General features: G+C 36.0%; 1 protein-coding gene across 1 annotated transcript in view; it reads left to right on the top strand.

Annotated features, from left to right (window-relative positions):
* LOC109049310 (probable G-protein coupled receptor 158) overlaps positions 1-12,200 on the top strand; it is a 31,464-nt gene extending 19,264 nt beyond the window's left edge. The window contains exon 3 of the mRNA XM_042714889.1: positions 12,087-12,200. Coding sequence (XP_042570823.1) covers positions 12,087-12,200 — 114 coding nt within the window. The remainder of the gene's footprint in view (positions 1-12,086) is intronic.
* The last annotated feature ends 1,534 nt before the right edge of the window (positions 12,201-13,734 follow it).

Genomic DNA, 13,734 nt, shown 5'->3' with positions numbered 1-13,734 from the left:
TGACAGGGATGTATGGTTTCGATAGGCTGCGGTACTAATGAGGAAACGAGGCAGAGAGAGGTTCAGAGGAAGTGCCAATAAAGAGAGTCATCATTTATAACCTTGTGCCTCTGCAGGCCTGATATTCTTTACTAACCTCACGGCATGGGTGCTTATGAGAAAAACTACGCTTTCTTATGAAATTCTGCTCTAAATGTAGAAGCACAGATTGAGTTTGCTAATTTTATATGTGGGAAGAAATTGTCGGGTTTCAAAGAGTCAGGAAGAAGTGGTTTTAAAAGTAGATCAAACTACAGAAGATGAAGACTGTGAGTGGTTCTTGTAAAACCTGCCCTCACAATAGGGTGTTTATGATGGTTGCCTAAAGATGTGGTCATTTGAATTTGTCAATTAATTATTATTATTATTATTATTATTTTATTATAATTTTAACATATTATATTAACATAATTAGCGATGAAATCCAAAATATTTAATGTCATAGTATACTGAGAAATACACTCATTTGTGGAGGGGGGTCAAAATAACCTGAGATCTGGAGCCAAATTACAAGGAGGTAAAAATTACTTCAGAAATAAGGCAGTCTCATTATGTTATTTTTGCACAGATATTGATAGGTCTATTAGTAAAATCTTTTGGTGGGATGGTCTGCATTAAAATCTCACATACCTCCCTTAATGTTTTAAATGCCTTATGTTGACATGTTTTGGTTATAGCAGTTTAACTTGTAAAGGTGTTCCTTTAATTAAAAAACTATTTTTGCCCCCATTTCGCTGTTAAAATATAACTAAGTTACTTTAACTCTGAATAAATTTTAAATGAGCTACTTTTTACTTATACTTTAGTAGATACTTGTACTTAAGTAAGATTTCATTAATGTAATGGTAATTTTACTTGAGTAGAATACTTAGTACTCTTTCATGTGCTCTCTGTGCTATTGTGTCTCTGAATCAAAACTGACTGTGTGTGTGTGCTGTGGTGGTTCACGTGACACAATGCACAACCAGACTTTATTCGTCCCAATGGAAAGTATATTTACTGAATCATTCCCTATCCCCTATATAATATACATTCTGCATGCCAGCATGCAGGCTGATGTCATCAAAATTGTTGATCCATATCGGCAGAAGTGAAAAACTGTACGTTTTGAATGCTTATATCTACAGAGCCCCGCACATGGCATGCAGGAAAAAATAGTAGGCTAAATCATGCGCACGATTTACTAATTCGTACCCTCAATGTACTAAAATGTGCACATGATTACTATTGCGTTCCCTCAATTTACTATTTTGTTCACTCGATGTATAATAGTAATTGTGTGCACATTTTAGTACATTGAGGGAACGAATTAGTAAATCGTGTGCACAATTTATTTATTTTTTCTTGCATGTCATGTGCGGGGCTCCGTATATATCCACTAAATGCGATTTGTTGCCATTGTTTTGGAGCACACTAGCTTATAGATGACCTTAAAAGGGTCATGACCTGAGAAATCAAAATTCTCTTGATCTTTTGAAATATAAGATGTCATTATACTATAAAAACATCCTATACGTTTCAGAACTTAAAACTTTCTCGTTAGTCTAAACACAGCTTATATTGAAGCTAATCTGCCAAAAGGACGGGTTGTGGAATGTGCCACTTTATGACGTAATAGTGTGGCTAAACACCATCTCCGCAGAAGAAGATCAATGTCTGCTTCTATATCACTGCCTGTTTAGCCCCGCCCACCAATTCGAGCACATAGTGGGTAAATAATGAGAGAGACAAACACAGGTCTATGCAGAAAGCAAATGATAATGATGACTCCAAAGACAACAAGATACTGTGCAGTGCAAAGTTGTGAAAAAAAAAAAACTCTTTACATTGCTTTCCTTCTGATCCTTATATTAGGAAATAGTGGATTAAGTCTATTTTTAATGAAGTTCCAGACTGCGTCAGTAAGAACATTCATTTGTTCACTTCATTTTACTGAAGATTCATTTACAAACAAGGCTCAATTCAATGCAGGATTTTCAGAAAGACTGAAACTAAAAGATGATGCTGTGTCGACTATATTGGATCTGACAGTAATGTCACACCACAGAAGTGTGAGCAACTGTTTTTATTACGTGGTCACTATTGCTTTATTATTACAGATTGTTTGATATGTACTGAGTATTCATGCATTTTTTAACCTAAATGACATCAGCGTCCATCTGTAAAGGATCTAGGCTGTCAAACATACACAACTGTTAGCCAGCCATAGCAGTGGGCGTTTACTTCCGAGTCTACAATCTCTGATGAGGGGGGTCAAAACAGGACAGAAAATAGCCTATTACTTCTAAATCATTATGTATTTTGATGTAAAAAAAAAAAAACTTGATAACATTATAAGTAGACCTCAGAGAACAGTACAAAATAAAACCTTTAAAGGAGTCATGAACTGGCTTTTTTATTATTTCATATTGTTGTCTGAGGTCCACTTATGACGTTGGCATGGTTTTTATATTCAAAAACATCAAAATCAATTAGTAATAGGCTATTTTCTACACTGGTTTTGAGGCTGGCTCGAGAATTGGATAATGGTTTTGCATAGCAAACTAACTCTCTGTGTGACTTTAGTTAGACACGTACACATAATCAGGACATATCAAGCGATCTCTAACATAGCAATAGTGACACAAAGTACAAATATTTTTTACTCACATAAGTGTGCTGCACCACAGCAATGCTTTTTAATCTCAGTCTCATTGCAAATCCAGTGTCGACCAGTGTCTTGTTTACAAAGGAATTTGCGGTGAAATGAAGCAAACAAACACTCAATGCTTTACTCACGTGAGCTGAAACTTCATTAAAAATGAAGTTCAATCACGCATTCCAAATATATTGAATCCGAAAGAAAGTTATGCAGCGACTGTGTTCTTCCAAAACCAGGCACTGCACAATATTTTGCGATCTTCAACGGCATGATTATTGCTTGGTTGCTCGATCCAGTTTAGTGCCACTTATGTTATATCCCTACTGTGTCATGCGTAAATCAGTGGGCGGGGCTACAGACTTATCCATTAATATTCTTCTGTGGAGGTGTAGTCATAGGCACATTCTAGGATCTGGCGTTCACTGGGCCTGGTGTCAATAAGAGCATTTACTGTATTTCCATAACAATGATGTTTTCAGTTCTGAAACTTACAGGATATTATTTTAGTACAATGACCTCTTACATATCAAAATCTCAAGTAAAAATTGATTTCTCAACTCATGACCCCTTAGAGGCTAACATATTCATACTAAAAGCCCCAAATTTTGATTTCATAGGGACTTTCAAAGGGAAAAAGTATCAGCTGAATGCAAAGTGGCCTCTGTTTGAGTTGGCATGGAATGACCAGTTGGCAAAATTTCTGTCAAAAAGGGTCTATTGTCAATAGTGTTGTGATATATGAAGCACAGCTCCTAACCTCAGCTTTCTGTTGGTTAGCATGCAAATCTGCATGACCAACTTGAACCCGTTGTGAAATCTGCAAGGAGAAAACTTTCACCCTCACATGCAATTCACCTCTGAAATTCTAGGGCTTTGCTCAAATCACCGACCGTAAGAATGAGAAATATTAAGAGCGATGATTGCCTTAGCAAACATGCTTACGAATGTATTTTCTGAATGCACTTGGTTATGTTGCTTTCTACTTTTATCCATAGGGTCATATTTCACATTATAATTGTGTGTTTCGGCTGTCACAATGTCAGCTTCTGGTTCATTCATGGTAAATTGATCTCCTCTCTCAGTCTGCTGTGATAATGTCTCTATTTAAAGACTGTGTAAATGAATAGGATGCTGATATGTAAAATTTATAGAGAGCATGAGAGGCAATGTGTGCCAGAGCCATAAGCGAAAAACAAAAAACAAAAAAAAACAACTCATGAATCACATTGATTTGGTCATGGCAAAACTACTGCTGCCACACTCAATATATGACAATCAATTCTATCATGATGTGTGGCAACAGGCCAGCAATACCATTCAATAGCTGTGCACATTTTTTTTGGTGACTGCTTTGAGCAGTTTCCTCCTGTATAAATGAATTAGTTTGATTGTGAGCTGTAAGTACATTTGATTTGATGTAATTTTATGCAGCCACTGTCCAAAAATTAATAGTTGCTTAAAAAAAAAAGTCGGCGAATAGTCACCAAAAACCATTTATTGCTCATGTATATTAAAAAAGTATATGTTGTACAAGGCATAGTTTTGACTTTGACATTTTTATAGGAAAAAGTATACAAACCCCCTGTTTAAAAAGCAGATTCTTGAGAGGTAAAAAAAAAAAAAAAAAAAGGATAAATCATGTCAGATTTTTTTTCCACCATTAGTGCGATATTGAAACAAACAAAATTTGTGTAACAAAACAAATACAGTAAAAAAAAAAAAAAAAAAAAAAAAAAGTTAATTAGTTGTACACAAGGCCTAAAACCAACACTTTGTGACACCCATAGGTTTAGCTTGTGGTGGGGCCAGAGGGCCCATAACAATTTAAGGATTTTACTAAATATTTATTTAATAATAAAGGTTTTTTTATACTAAGTAAATATGCATATAATGTAGTTAATAATACATGTAAAAGTTAATACATTTGAAATTATTGTAAGTAAATCAATAAATTAAAACAAACATCTCCCTCAATCTCATTTGTGTAAGAATTGTCGCATGACGAATCTGCATTTTGGTGGATAATAGACTAATAATGCTTTCCTGTTCTGTGGCATAAAATGATATTCCGCGTTTTTAACAATGTACACAAACTGCAGAGGAATCTGAAGACAGCAAAAAACTCTGATGAAGATATCAGATAAAGGTGATCCACAGGACGCATCCGTTTTAGCGGCTCAATGTTCTACTTTTATGCTGATCATTTACATCCAAATATTATTTCATTTACACAGAACACAACCTATAAATAGATTTTGGAAAATAAATTGTTTATCGTCTATTCAGTAAGACTAAATAGAAAGTGTGCACCTGCCATTGTGCATTAACTTGAATAAGTAAATCAATTCCTTACTATAGCAAAACTGAAATATGTTTAAAAGTATGACTGACCAAATCAACTGGCTCGGTTTGCTCCCCCAAGCTCAAACGTTTTTTTTTTTCTTCCTTGAAAAACAGCTCCAGATAAATCTCTTCTAATCATTCCACAAGTTTCTTCAATTGGATTAATATGGAGACAGATTAATCTAAAATATAATTCACGCAAAAAACACGATTCACACATGCGTAAACAATTTCACATGCATGAAACCTAATCCACGTACACACAAAAAAAATTCACGTGCGTGAAAAAAAAAATATATTCACAAAAAGCAATTCACATGCGCAAAATAAAATTATATATTCATAAAATACATTTCACAAATGCAAAAAAACAATTCGTAGATATACAACTGTGCACAAAAACCTTTGAATGTTTAAAATGTACGAGTGTCTGAATGTACAAATCGTCATTTACTACGAATCCACTCGGATTTGTGTGTGTGTGTTTTTGAGACTTTCCTGGCAGAGCTCTCTTCCCACGTGGGTCTGTCGTACTCTTTAGCCAATCAGATGCAAGCTTACCATTCAACAAATCATATCATAAGCCACCGAGAGTGCATTCAGAAGCTCGCAGGCAATCGGGGAGACGTCAAGAGAGAAGCCCATAGAAGCCCTGGCGTTACATTTTAAAATACTATACAAAATAATTAATCAAAATACTTACTCCTGCTCACTCACGCCAAAGAACTCCCCGCTCAAGCTCGCAGTCTCTGCAAGATCAACGATGGCAGTTTGCACGCACAGCTACTAGAAGATTTACATCTGTCAGACAGGTTGCTGACGTCATCAAGCTTAGTTTGAGTCTGCGCATCAGAAACGGAACTTCTAAAAATCGCTAAAAATGGGCTTCACTTGTCTCAATTGAGTTCCAATTGGGTCGCTGTGTCCATTTCTTTTACTGTCTATGGGATTACTGATGTAAAGGCTTAATTTCCGTTCTAATTAATCCATATTGCGCAAAAGGTGCGCAGAATTGTGCTCCTTGAATGCACTCTCGGTGGCTTATGATATGATTGGTTGAATGGTTAAGCTCGCATCTGATTGGCTAAAGAGTACGACAGACCCACGTGGGAAGAGAGCTCTGCCAGGAAAGTCTCAAAAACACACACACACAAATCCGAGTGGATTCGTAGTAAATGACGATTTGTACATTCAGACACTCGTACATTTTAAACATTCAAAGGTTTTTGTGCACAGTTGTATATCTACGAATTGTGTTTTGCATTTGTGAAATGTATTTTATGAATATATAATTTTATTTTGCGCATGTGAATTGCTTTTTGTGAATATATTTTTTTTTTCACGCACGTGAATTTTTTTTTGTGTGTACGTGAATTAGGTTTCATGCATGTGAAATTGTCTACGCATGTGTGAATCGTGTTTTTTGCGTGAATTATATTTGATAATAAAACCACACCATAATTAAGGTCTGGGCTCACATTGCATTCACACTGCCAGCAACTTTGTCTCTGCATGTTACTTGTACTGCAAGTTGCTCATGGGCAGTCCTGTGATGTTATTGGTAGACTGCACTATGAACACATCTTTAGAAAATGTGATCAGATATGATATAAGATATCATGATAGTTTGACTAGAAATTATGCAAAATAAGTAATATTCTGCTGTTGGAGGGTGCTTTTATATAAACTACAGAAGAACTAAAACAGTAAAATCGCACAATAAATTCTCTGTCCTGTCTTGCCTGCACTCGATACGGTGATGTGAAGGACACAGTCTTCTCTCCAATTTGTTGTTGCTCACAAAAGTCACTCAACATTTGCATAAAGTTAAACAGTTGACAACTTTGTTGCATTGCTGGACACACCCACATCTGGTCGCCAGTGGTCACTGTTTCTTGTACCACCGTAAGTCGGCAGCTCTCCATTGAAAAAGATTAGAATCGTGTCGTTTTGTCGCTGGTAGTGTGAACGGGGCTTGACTCTGCAATTCCAAAACGCTCTTCTTCTTCTTTTGAAGCCATTCCTTTGTTTACTTGAATGGCTTTGAGTGACAATGTGATGTCAATATGGAGCAGATAAAAAGCAATAGAAACACAGCAGACATGATTTATGTCAGTTTATTGGAACAGGTTTGTGAGCATGTGTAATGCTTAAGCTTACGGTGATGATCAGTGGAAACTCGAGTGAGTTTCAGTCCTCGTGCAGCCCTACACGGGCACACACTGACTGCAGCAGTCTGCTGCTCACACTGAGAGCATGAGTTTTGAGCATGACTGTTCACTCGGCTGGCACACACTCCATTTTTACCCACCCGTGGGACACACTCCCACACTGCTGGCCGCATGTGCTGCCAAATAACTTCCACATGGCAAATCCCGATTTCCTTCGGTTTATCTGAAGAACCTCTCACATTGTAATAGACATAATACTCTGCAGATGCTTAGACACAATATCTACTTTTTGACAATGTATTCGTAGAAGATTTGTTTTAAAGCCAAAGTGTGTAATTTTGAGGCTGAGTCTGGGACAGAAAAAAAAAAACTCAAACATTTTTTCTTACTTTTGTTTTGCATGTTGGTCGCACTACATGCCTGTGATTTGGCGGTTGCAGTTTTTCAAATGTTTATGATATTTTAATGGAAATGGTTTAGAGCAATAATAATAATAATAATAATAATAATAATAATAATAATAATAATAATAATAAATATAATAATAATGTGTTTTTCTTCATTATGATACCAGGACAGTTGTGTATATATAAATAGTTTCTTCATTCTAATATGTTGATTAGCTACACACACACACACACACACACACACACACACATACATATGTTTTTTTTTTTATCAATGTTGTGCAGGGATTGTATATATATATATATATATATTTGTTGAATATCCTATATAAAATATAATAAAATTTGTTGAAATCCTAAAAAAAAAAAAATTTAAAGAAAACTTTAAAGGATAGAAATTATTCATTTGAAAAAGAAATCATATGTGACAGTATAAATGTATTTTGAATAAAATTATTACTTTCTGAAAAAAATGCAATGCAAACTAATTAATGAATTACTAATGTAATTAATTACAAATATAATTACAAAAAAAAAACAAAAAAAAAACATCTACATTAGATGTGGTTCTTCAAATCACTGTTTGTGTTTGAAATGGATTTCAAATGTAGTTTGAATAAATTAAGAAACCTGGACAAAAAGTGTTAAAGTAATAGTGATTCTAGGTTAGTGACATAGTACAACTTTTTGTGATTTGCCATTAACCTAGCATCACTTTTAATTTTGCTCATACTTAGTTGACCTGAACCATTAAGCATCCACTTGTGATGTCTCAAAATACCCAGGAACCATATACCAATACAACCACAAACAAGTACAAGTTTCCCCTCCCCCTCCACAAACAAAAAACACAAACTTCAAATCATAAGCATTTCTTTTCCGTGCTGTGCAGCCCACATGCTGTGCTGTGCTGTGCTGTGCTGTGCGTGATAACTGTCACCTCATGCTCCGTCAGCTCGCTCTGATGTTCTCGTTCCGAGGATAAACATGTTTGTTTGCTCTGGGCTTCAGTCCGTTTGACTGAGTCCCACTTAGCCAGCTTCATTTCCACCTCTCTTCCTCATTTCACTGGCCGCGCATCTGTCTGTCTGTAATGGTGAACGACGGTGTCCTCGGCGACGGTGCTAGGGCCATTCATCTTCATAGAGGAGAGAGAGACTTCATCTGCTCGACAGCACCGGCAGCAGCTGCCCTGGCCGTATTAAAATAGGTGTCAACAGAACAGCGTGTATTTGACTAATGCTGTTTCAATCTGATACCTGCTATCTGACTGACCACCTGGACAACAGCATTGTTTCCTGCCCTCAGAGGGTGGGAAGCTGGCCACATGTAATTCCCATGATTTTTACTTTTCTCTTTTTATTTTTGATCCACTTTAAACAGTGTTTTTTATATATATATATATATATATATATATATATATATATATATATATATATATATATATATATATATATATATATATATATATATTTTTTCAAGGCCATATACTGACATGCTTTATATGCAACATCCATTGAAACTGTCTTCATTTAGTATAGGTTTGAAAAAGAATAATGCAAAATAATTGCAGTTTCATATTGATTCTTGATACTAATTTTTGTAAAGTAAACTAGGGGTTTATTGCACAGCCAGCACAGTGAGTTCAGTCGAGTGTTAACACAGGAACAAAGGCAGCCAGGTCAGGAGAGGAGAGATGTAGAAAGAATCCTCTAGTGACACGAGGATGGGAAATGATGTCATCTCCCAGCATGAGGTCACATCAGGTGCAAAGAAGAGCTCTGCTGTAGCAGTGTTGGCAAGCTAAATAAATAAAAACATGAGCTTCAGAAATACAACTAAACAGAGGAGGGATGTACACTTAAATGATCAAACCACTATATCCAGTATTTTCAAGGTTTATCTAGGTTTAATCAGATTTTCTCTGATAAATAATAAATAATTTTAATATGACTGCCTTTGTATTTAACATGAATTTAATCATAAAGCTATTAATAATGACACTTTCATTGTACAGAAAGAGCAAAGAACATTTACATTATCAAAGAAAATTTTCACTGACTTCAGCCAGAGTTCAAGCAAAAAACTCCCGTTATAATCACTGAAGCTGTTTACACTGTGAGATGAATCTCTTACTTACATTCGTATGCACATCTGCACTTGTTGTTTCTGATGAGAGCCGAAATCAGTCAGCGAGCGCGCGCACTGAACAAAACACCAGTGTTTCGGCAATGACTCATCTGAACGCCTCTGAGTGGCCATTGCATTCATAAGCTCAACAGAATCGTGTGTGATTGGATATAATGCGCGGCGTCAGCGAAAGCGTGAATGCAGATTTTAATTTAGCAGCTGATGATGTGCCACACTGAACGTTCTAAACACACCAGTGTGATCACATCAAATATATATATATATATATATATATATATATATATATATATATATATATATTAGTCGGTTATTTTTTTTGTCTTTTGGAAGCTGCATTCAAAATCCACTTAGCTGAAAAATCTGAGGGGGCACATGAATGGGCATGATACCTCTGGTAACAAGTGTGTAGAATCAAGCACATTTTTGTATGTCTGTGAAGGAGGATCTCTCATATTATCTTTCATGTGAAATGTGTTCTGTATGTGTGATGTGAGATCTGCTGTTAGTGTGAGTGTCAGCTGCAGGTCTAGCTGTAAAAATAGCCTGATCTCCTCCTTCCCCACAGGAGGCTTCCACCACTGCGAACATCACAGCATACGCCATCCAGGGTTCCCATATGGCCCAGTGTAATCATGACACATATCTAGCAAACCCTAGTCTTGGTCTTTGGACATTCTGAACACACTTAAGATCATGACATGATGGTGGTGTGTAAGAATAGTCCACCCAAAAATGATAATTTGCGGAAAACTGACTCACCCACCTAAGATGAGTTTGTTTCATCAGAAGAACAGATTTGGAAATTTAGCATTACATAACTTGCTCACCAGGATCCTTTGCAGTGAATGGGTGCCGTCAGAATGAGAGTCCGAACAGCTGATAGAAGCATCACAGTAATCCATAAGTCATCCACATGATTTTAGTCCATCAGTGAATGTCTTATAAAGTGAAAAGTGTGTGTTTGTAAAAAACATAAACATACAAACATCATTTAGGCATTTTAACTTCATACCATTGCTTCTGGCCAAAATATGAGCCCAAAATTCATAAAAAATGCTCCCTTCAGTGAAAATCCCCTTGTCCTGTTTTCATTTGTAAACAGTGCTTGATCTGTGCATATTTATCTTCTAATTCAGACGAGACAGCTTTTTCACAGGAGAAAGCAATGTTGAGGACTTGTGTTTTAGTGGGAAGGAATGGTTTAAAGTAAAAAAAAAAAAAATGCCTCGATGGATTTGTTTACTACAAACACACAGCTTTCCACTTTACAAGATGTTAATTGATGGACTGGAGTTGTGTGGATTATATTTGTGTATTATTATGATGTTTTTATCAGCTGTTTGGACTCTCATTCTGACGGCACCCATTCACTGCAGAGGATCCACTGGTGAGCAAGTCATATAATTCTAAATTTCTACAAATCTGTTTCAACGAGGTAACAAACTCATCTACATCTTGGATGGTCTGAGGTTGAGTATATTTTAAGCAAATTATCATTTTTGGGTGAGCTATTCCTTTCTCAAAACCATCTTCCAAATCTGTTTGCAGTCTTAAATTATTTTGTTTATTTCTTCAGGACAATCCTGATGTTACAATAAAACATTTATCCTAAAACCTAAAATCATCGATGAGTATTTTTACACTTGAGTCATTTATTCATCTTCAATAATGTCTATATTTTTTTCCCAAGGTTATAAAAGGCTGTCAGTCAATTAAAATGTTGAATCTAATTACATGATGTGGCAATTCATTAATATAATTAATTGCAAATTAAATTGGGCTGTGAAAATACCCACAAAATGATAATTTAAAGTCATTATTGTGTAAAATGAGAAACGTATCTAGTAGACATTACAAAAAAGTAGCTTTAGAACGAAATATTTGATATGATTCAACATTAAATTTATTACACATAAACATTAGGTTACAACGGCCTAACATAACGAAACATACATATAAGAAGATAATGTGAGAAACATCTCAGTATTCTTTGTTTATTCAGTAAAAGTCATTGTTAACCAAAACAGGTTTGTTACTAACAGTCTTCAAAATAGCATAATGTAGGCTGCATAAAAGTAAGGGTCGTTTTGGTCTAAATAGAGCAGAAGGGCACACAGCACCGACACACACATACATACATGGTTTTAAGGTACTGTATGTTCCCCTTTAAGAAAGAGAGTTGTTGTTGATGCGTGGTTCTGCTGCAGATTAAATAAATGCGAGGCAGTCCTGCCTCCATGTGTCTTTGCTAGCACTAAAGTTACAGTACATTGGTGACCCCGACACAGAACAACTCCTTTATTTGTGATGTTGACGAATGCTGTATCTCTGAAGCTGCGAGAGTTTCAGGAGCAACAAGAGGCTCAGTTCGCATTACGGGACATCACCGTGGACGACATGAAATATTATTATGTCGTCGCAGCCCTTGGCAGCTTCATGGCCACGTGAGCGATCAGCATACTGGAAAATCCTCAAACTCGGGATAAATATTCCACACTGAAGGCATATTTGTTAAAGATATACAGTTAATCAGAGACTGAAAGAGCACTTTGTTTACTTTCCCTGCCAAGCCTTGGAGATTCATGTCCGTCAGAGTTAACAGATCACATGCTAGAACTCCTTGGTAAGCATAAGCCGTGCTTTCTGAAATTAAGGTTTCTGAGGAGAACATTCCCAGATTTTTCTCCATGTAATGGACTTCAATTGTGGATCCCAGCCGAGGAATAGGGGTCTTATCTAGCGAAACATATCAAACAATTATATTAATTTAGTAACATATAAATATATCTTAGTATAACCTATATCTTTAGAGTTTTATAATTCATTATTGCAAATTCATTCTTCCACAAAAATAGCCACTTCCCACCAAATCGTTTTGGTCTAAACAGAGCAGAAGGGCTTATCGAAAAATGCAAATTCATTCTCTGCCAGCAGGTGGCGCTTTGCACCAGGAATATAGCCATTTCCCCAGAAACCACAGTAAGCAAAGCAAAGCAGCACCTGAAACTTAAACTTCAAATACTCAAACATAAAAACCATATCCTTTTGAAATGTCAGCTATATCTCAATTTACATGTATATTTCGATTTCTTTTTACTGGAGCACAACCTAACACCACCTTATCCTTCTCGTCCCATTTCTATCAGTGATCCTTGTTTCCTTCCTGTGGTACTCCCTGGGCAGATATCAATAGCATCACTGGGTTGTAGGTTGCCAAGTTGAGGGGACAAATGGGTTGAAATTTGTATGTGTTGATTGTGTGAGAAGGATGCATTTCATACAAGATCTGGCAACTAGACAACCTTGGAATAGGTCATCGCGGAGCTAGTGCAAGACGTGCATTTGTGGTTAAAAAGTATATACATTTTTAATATTTTTAGAAAATGACCGATCATTTCGCTAGAGATAAAACCCTTATTCCATGGCTGGGATCGTGTAGAGCCCTTTGAAGCTGCATTGAAACTGCAATTTGGACCCTCACCTTGTTCAAAACACAGATTCGTTCAAAACATGGATTCATTTAGAAATAAATCACCACTGTGTTGATCAGAGACACAACAGTTCTGCTGTTGCTCTATAGGTAATATTTTCGTTGGCAAAATTGAGTGAAAACAGGCAATATTGTGTTTATAATATAACACAATATTAACTTCTTATTTACTGAACTGTTGTATAAAATCACATTTGCACACATGCTATTCAGGACAAAAATAGCACTTGTGTGATATTGCTTATCATATGATATATATATACAGGTGCATCTCAATAAATTAGAATGTCGTGGAAAAGTTCATTTATTTCAGTAATTCAACTCAAATTGTGAAACTCGTGTATTAAATAAATTCAGTGCACACAGATTGAAGCAGTTTAAGTCTTTGGTTCTTTTAATTGTGATGATTTTGGCTCACATTTAACAAAAACCCACCAATTCACTATCTCAACAAATTAGAATATAGTGACATGCCAATCAGCTAATCAACTC

This window comes from Cyprinus carpio, chromosome A24 (genome assembly GCF_018340385.1).
Source record: "Cyprinus carpio isolate SPL01 chromosome A24, ASM1834038v1, whole genome shotgun sequence".
NCBI lineage: Eukaryota > Metazoa > Chordata > Actinopteri > Cypriniformes > Cyprinidae > Cyprinus > Cyprinus carpio.
Note: the sequence above shows the minus strand (reverse complement) of the source record. Positions and strands in the feature narration are given on the sequence as shown.